At 35.2% G+C, this 7,092-nt stretch overlaps 1 protein-coding gene across 2 annotated transcripts; it reads left to right on the top strand.

The window, feature by feature from the left end:
* The first annotated feature begins 1,230 nt into the window (after nucleotides 1-1,230).
* On the top strand, nucleotides 1,231-6,866 carry LOC109814205 (U-box domain-containing protein 44). Of its 2 annotated transcripts, none has more exons than XM_020378582.3 (4): nucleotides 1,231-1,529; nucleotides 2,439-3,823; nucleotides 4,201-4,519; nucleotides 5,173-6,866. In XM_020378582.3, exons 2-4 carry the CDS (start codon nucleotides 2,594-2,596, stop codon nucleotides 6,663-6,665), a joined length of 3,042 nt encoding a protein of 1,013 aa, XP_020234171.1. In that variant the 5' UTR covers nucleotides 1,231-1,529; nucleotides 2,439-2,593; the 3' UTR covers nucleotides 6,666-6,866. The 2 variants fall into 2 exon arrangements, with proteins under 2 accessions (XP_020234171.1, XP_020234178.1); XM_020378589.3 differs by having other exon boundaries at nucleotides 2,434-3,823.
* Nucleotides 6,867-7,092: the final 226 nt, after the last annotated feature.

Below are 7,092 nucleotides of genomic sequence, written 5' to 3'. Positions count from 1 at the left end.
GTGTTATATTATTTCTTTCAATATAGTGGTATTAGCTGGAATTTAAGTAAATAAATTTGACAGAATTATAAATATCTTATGAATTAATTTATTATAATAATATATTGAGAATGAGTAAACAGCTTATACTTTTTATATGTATTAACAATGTAAAGACTTTACTTTAACATTCAATTACAAATTAACATAGGTTTGTTTTTACAATAATTATCTTAAAAGATATATTTTCCGTAATTTTTAAGATAATAGTGTAAATTTTTACATTAATAGTGCCTAAATATTAAGCTCAATGAAAATATTGATTTAAAATAAAATTCTACAATAAAAATTCCAGATGAAAAGCTTACAAAAGCAGGAAGAAAACTTGGAGGCAATTTCCAATGATTAATTCGATTCAAGCAAATAACTACAACACAGATTACTATACTTATTGAATAAAATATATTACATCAGAATTATTATACTTATAAAATATTGCATTGATATAGAGAGGATGGTAAGATAATATTATATTTAAAGCTTTTAGACAAATGTGTAAATCATAAGATTTTTTCATGCGATATTCTTTGCAGACTCTCGACAAATTGAAAGTTTTATCTCCTTTATGGTCATGTGATATGATAATGAGTTTGATTGAGCTGAAGCATGAATTCTTTTTATGTGATATTATTTTCTAAATATAAATTTAAACTTCAGTATTTGTTGCTTTTGATCAATCAAATAATAGTTCATAGCAACCATCTTCATTATCTTGTAGATAATTGTTGGGATCTGATGAAATGTTGTTTTCAATTATGGCCATATTTCGTTTTTTTTTATTCTTCTTTTGAAGTGATAGAGGCTAAGATTGTCATTATTTTTTCTTTATTTATTTGTTGCTGAAAACAATACTTCTTTATTATTTTGGAAAGTGAGAAATTGGGAAAGTTGATATTAGTAGAGACGTAGCTCTAAAACTTTTTTTTGGAAAGAACATTTGAGTCCAAAAGCTGGGCCACGAGAACGGGGTGTGGCCTGAAAAGAAACACTTGAATCCAAAAAGGCCACCGAATTGGGCCTCTATCCAACGAATTGGAAAAGCAAATGTTGAAAACAAAGTAGTGGGCCTATGACAGATTTTGGTGTTTGAACCATCTTTCATACGAAATTTACAGTGCAGACTTAGATTAAAGGTCAACTCCATTCAACGTTAGTCACACGACCAGATCAACTAACCGCGTTCTCTGGACCGCATTTAACGTAGCTAAGCGTATTAAACGAGCTAACTATCGAGGAAAACAAAATCTACTGCAAGAGAAAATGTGTCACTCATTGCTCCGTACCTCTGTACGCAACTTTCCAAACCATGTTTAATGTTTTTGAAACACAGAATTACATGAAAATGCAACTTTCTTGGTATCTTCCTCAAACCATTGACTTGCTCAACTCCTCTCTCCCCATGTATCTTCTGTGCCAATAAAAGGAAAGCAGTAACAATCAACTTTGTTTCTCAGTTTTGAGTTCTGACACTAGTTTGCAGCTTCTGTGAGGTATTCTTTTAGCCTTTTATAATCTTCCGTTTTATTTGTGCATCTTGAAAGATAGACGCCATTGTCCTCAGCATGTTAGAAACTTAGAATTATGGTTGCTGCAGCTCAAGTACAATTTTTAGTTTGCTCTTCTTGAATTTTGACTTTTTGGGTACTCAAAAAAGTGAAATTAGAGAATAATACTATGTGAAAAGTAAACGAGGAAATTTTGAGAGCAATGGAATTCTTCATCTTAGAATTATAATTTTACATCAGGGATGCATCAGTTTTTATGTAGAAGAAAGAAAGATAAAACCATGGAAGTTATGCTGAAATAGATTTCATCCTAATAACAAGATATTCTGAAAGTCCACTCTACTCCTTAATTTTTGTAGCATATGTTGGCAGCTTGTATCTTGGTATTGGCACGGTCTTGTAATTTTTGTCAGATTGTTTGCTTATCTTGATAACTTGCTTCTCCATTAAAGGATTTCCTTACTGTAGCATTTGATCTCTCTTTCACAACTTGCTTGTTTGATTATTTCCCTTACCAGAAAGGAAGAAACATTTATGGACAATGTTGCCCAATATTATGAATTATGTACCCAGCAATGTACTAGTGATTTATATTCTGTATCTTCCATCAGATGGGATAAGAATTCGTTGCCTCTGTTGTTGTATGCACGAATTACTATTTTCAATCAACACCACCTGTAAAAGTTTGAATTGAATATATTAATTCATCTTTTATTTTCCAAGCTATCAGTAAAAATACCCAAAACCTCAATATTACGAGTTAAAATCATATATTTTTAATATACTGAGCATGGTGTTTATTGCATATGGAATTCTTTAGACAGTAGAATTCATATTCATTTAGTCAATATCTATTTCTTCTGTGTTAAATTGTCTGTTCTGGAATTAGTGCAGAATTTTTTATGCTTTATAAGAGGATTGATTTAGAAGAATTCGATTCCAAGGAAAAAGAGAAGCAATTTGCAGGTTCAATAGTTTCAACTTCCAGGAAATAGAAAGAGTTCAGTTTACACTGTCTGAGTAGAAAATTTGGCCATAGACTTTTCACTATGGCAGGATTGGAACTCATACCCATAGGTACAATTTTGACAGTGGTAACTAACCAAGTCTTGAAAACAGCTTCCGCAGCATCTGATGTTCTTATTGGTAAAGAAAGTTTCAAGGCTCTTTCAAAACATCTATTAGATATTGAGCCAGTGCTAAAGGAATTACAACTTCAAGAATTGAACGACTCTCAAGCCGCAAGAGTTGCTCTGGACTCTCTTGAAGCAGATGTTAAGGAAGCAAATAATTTGGTGGAGAAGTATAAGAACCGTGGCCGTTTTTACTTGCTAGTTAAGTGCCGATCCATAGTTAAGGAGGTTGAACAAGTCACCAGGGATATTGGAAAGTCTCTGGCTGCATTGTCTATTGCAAATACTGAAGTCCTATCAAGAATTTCTGATCAGGTCAATAGACTACAAAATGAGATGCAAAGGGTGGAGTTTGAGGCTTCACAATCTCAAATTCAAATTGTTGACAAGTTGAACGAGGGACTCAGAGAACAGAAACTAGATCAGGCTTTTGCAAATTACATGGTAGAGGAGATAGCAAGGGCAGTTGGGGTTCCAGTGGAACCCTCAGAGATAAGCAAAGAGCTTGATAGCATTAGGAAGGAAAAAGAAGAAGCTGCCCAAAGGAAAGAAAGAGCTGAATGTGTTTTTTTGGAGCAGATCATTCAGTTACTCTCTAGAGCTGATGCAGCAAGGGATTATGAAGAAGTGGAGAGGCAATACTTTGAAAGGGTTAAGGTGATAGAGAGATATGATTCAAGGGAAAAGTATATCCCCCCACTCAATCCTTTCCTTTGTTCGATAACTGGAGCTGTTATGGAAGATCCTGTCAGCCTTTGCACTGGTACTACTTGTGAGAGATCTGCTATTGAAGCTTGGTTTTATGATGGCAACAGGACAGACCCAGAAACTAAAGAGGATCTTGAAGATACTACCTTGAGGTCTAACATTCCTTTAAGACAATCCATTGAAGAGTGGAGAGAACTTAATTACTGTCTGATAATTAGGTCTATCAGGGAAAATTTATTATCAAATTCTGACCTGCAAGAATCCCTGAGCCAAATGCAGGCTCTAGTAAGAGAGAATTCTATTAACAAGGATTGGATTTCTATAGGAGAGCTTACTGATAATGTTATCTCTATCCTTGGGAGATCTGATGACAGAGAAGTGAAGATGAAGATTTTGATAACTTTGAAGGATGCTGTAGAGGGGAATACAAGAAATAAGGTAGGCAAGCTGTTTCTTTTTCTTGCTTCAGTCAAAAAATAAAGTTCCTTGTGGATTTGCATTTTATGATTTAGAGGGACAAATGGGAGAAGCATAGGTACAACAAACGTGAAAAAGTATTTTTCTTGATTATGCTGTTGCTTGTATCATTTTGAACATGATAATTTTTAAAAGGTTATATGTTTCTCATTATGGCTCACTGATTTCATTTTACCACTTTCTGTGTTGAAGTTTCTCTCCTTTCCTGAATGGGAAGTGGACTAGTTTTACCATTGAGATAGTCTGGATTCCTTTTTATGGCTACACCCACAGCACACATATCAAATGTTTAACCTCAAGATCAAGTTGAACTCTAATATTTGCATGAAATTTTATAGGAGAAAGTGGCTGAATCTCAAGGATGGGATCACATTATTTCTTGCTTAGGGAGTGACTCTAGCATTTCAAAGGCAGCAATTAATTTGCTATATGAGTTGCTTCAAGAACAATCTGGTTGGAATCAATGTCTCTGCAAAAAGCTTTCTGAAAATCGCACTGCAATTTGGTCCCTTGTTTCCCTTCTAAAGAATTCTATCAACCCCTCTTCTGAGGTAGCAGAAAAGATTTTGATGATGGTTTTTGAACTAAATGAGGAAAGCATTACTATTGCTGCTAATCTTGGCTGGTATAAACCACTTGTTGATCGCATGATTCAAGGTAAGACGATGGATTATTTTCAAGTTGTAACATGTTTATTATGATAACATAAATATTTCTCATTATATTGCTTACGCAATTGGCACTGCAATGGCAGAAGACAAGGATGCCATGTCATCTAGCTAGCTAAGGAAATACACAATTATCCTATGTTGTTAACTAGTACACTTTAAGTTCCTTTGTTAGAAACATGAAATGGATGCTTATTAATAAAATAGTTTGTAAATATCATTGTTTCTTAGGAAACGAATTTAGAATCTCTTCCCATTCCATGTTCTCTCTCGATGACACTTCCCAGCTTTGGAGAAAAACTCAGTAAAAAAATACCTCCTTGTTCTTGCAATGCCGATGAAAAATTTCAAGTAATGCATGCTCCATTTAAAAATTGACTTGCTCAAAATCACATGGTAAATGTTCATATACTTTCTTACATTTATGGTGCACATAATTCATATATTTTGTTGTGGACATAGTCAGATTAGGAGAGTCTTTTTCCTTTACTTTGTATCCTATAGTTATAATTATTTGTTGCACTGATACCAAATCAAGCAGTCGGTCTTGACTTATTACAATTCTCGAGTCAGAAAGTTCACTCTGTATAGTAACTACTAAGTTGATCATAATGAGTTATTTGTTCTTCTTTATCTTCCCAGGACCGGATTCAAGAATTTCAATGGCAAAAGCAATAGTTAATTTGGAGTTGAGTGATTTAAACATGAAACTCCTTGGCAAGGAAGGAGTTATACCTCCTTTGCTAGAAATGCTGTCGGGCAGTATTGAATCAAAAGACTTGTCATTGTCAGCCCTGGTTAAATTAGCAGGATCTCATGCCAATAAGGGAATAATCGCAGCATCTGGAGGAGTTCCTCTTATTCTAGATTTAATGTTCTCTCCTCGGCCACTGACATTCATTATCATCAAATGCTCTGAAATCATTGAGAAGCTTTCTTCAGATGGTAATGGAATTGATTTCTTTGTTGATGGAGAAGGCAAAGAACTTGAGTTAGATTCTATCATCACCAATTTGCTAGCTTTGCAGCAGATTTCCCACCATGATCACAACATCCGTAAGCATGCACTGCGTGCACTTCTTGGCATTTGCAAGTTTGAGACTGGTTTGGTTAAGAAAGCAATTCTAGCAGCCAATGGTGTATCTCTAATTCTTCCACTTCTTGATGACTCTGACTCAGAGATCAGGGAGACTTCCATAATTCTTCTCTTTCTTTTCTCGCAACATGAGCCAGAAGGAGTAGTTGAATACCTCTTCAGGCCTAGAAGGCTGGAAGCCTTGATTGGATTTCTTGAGAATGAAGAAAATGATAATGTGCAGATGGCTGCTGCTGGTTTACTTGCTAACCTGCCAAAATCAGAACGAGAACTCACTATGAAGTTGATTGAGCTGGGAGGACTTGATGCAATCATAAGCATTTTGAAAACTGGCAAAATGGAAGCAAAAGAAAATGCTCTCAGTGCACTCTTCAGGTTCACAGACCCTACAAACATTGAGTCACAGCGAGATTTGGTTAAACGAGGGATTTATCCTTTGCTTGTGAATTTTCTCAACACTGGCTCGGTCACAGCAAAAGCAAGAGCAGCAGCATTCATTGGTGATCTTTCCATGAGCACTCCAAAGCTCACAGTTGTTCCCAAACCAACTGGTTGCTGGCTTTTCAGATCATCTCGTGTTCCTTTGTGTCCAGCACATGGGAGTGTATGCAGTGCCAACACCACGTTTTGTCTCTTGGAAGCAAAGGCTTTACCTGGCTTGATAAAGTTGTTGCATGGGGAGGTTCATGCAACTGCTTATGAAGCAATACAAACACTTTCCACGTTGGTTTTGGAAGACTTTCCTCAAAGAGGAGCTCGTGTTTTGCATGATTCAAATGCAATAAGATCCATATTGGACATTTTGAACTGGGGAACTGATTCTCTCAAAGCAGAAGCTCTAGGACTATTGGAGAAGGTGTTTGTGTCAAAGGAAATGGTTGAATACCATGGAACAACAGCTAGATCACGTCTAATTGGTTTGACTGGCATGAATATATATGGAGATGGCCACCTCAGGAAAAAAGCTGCCAAGGTACTATCATTGCTTGAACGATACTCAAAGTCGTCATCATCTGCAATCTCTGGAGTTCTGGAGTGAAACTATACTCCCTTAAGTAGTAACTGTTTGTTTCAACTCTATTCTAAATTTCTAATTAACTTTCTTAATTTGTTGGGTATTTGTAAATTAACCTACATACATGCATGTCATGCAGTCCTTCTTGGATATTGGTGTTGACCAGATGGCTAATTCTTCAATATAAAGTTCCTCTTGAAATTCAAATAAATTCTCTTTACTTTTCGTCTCTTTGTATTGTACTCTTACCTTTTCTGTTTTATTTTTGAGAAAATAATGTATGTACCGGCCATGTAACTGATTTCAAATTATAATATAGGAGTATAATAAATTTATTGTACGTATTTACGAATGAATTGGTTTTAGTTGTTTGACCATGAAAGTTTTACACTTTAAACTCTATCTTTTGTTGCTTAAGAATCCAATGTACAGGTACTGTCAAAGTAAATAA

This window comes from Cajanus cajan, chromosome 7, assembly GCF_000230855.2.
Source record: "Cajanus cajan strain Asha chromosome 7, NIPB_CcT2T_4, whole genome shotgun sequence".
NCBI lineage: Eukaryota > Viridiplantae > Streptophyta > Magnoliopsida > Fabales > Fabaceae > Cajanus > Cajanus cajan.
Note: the sequence above shows the minus strand (reverse complement) of the source record. Positions and strands in the feature narration are given on the sequence as shown.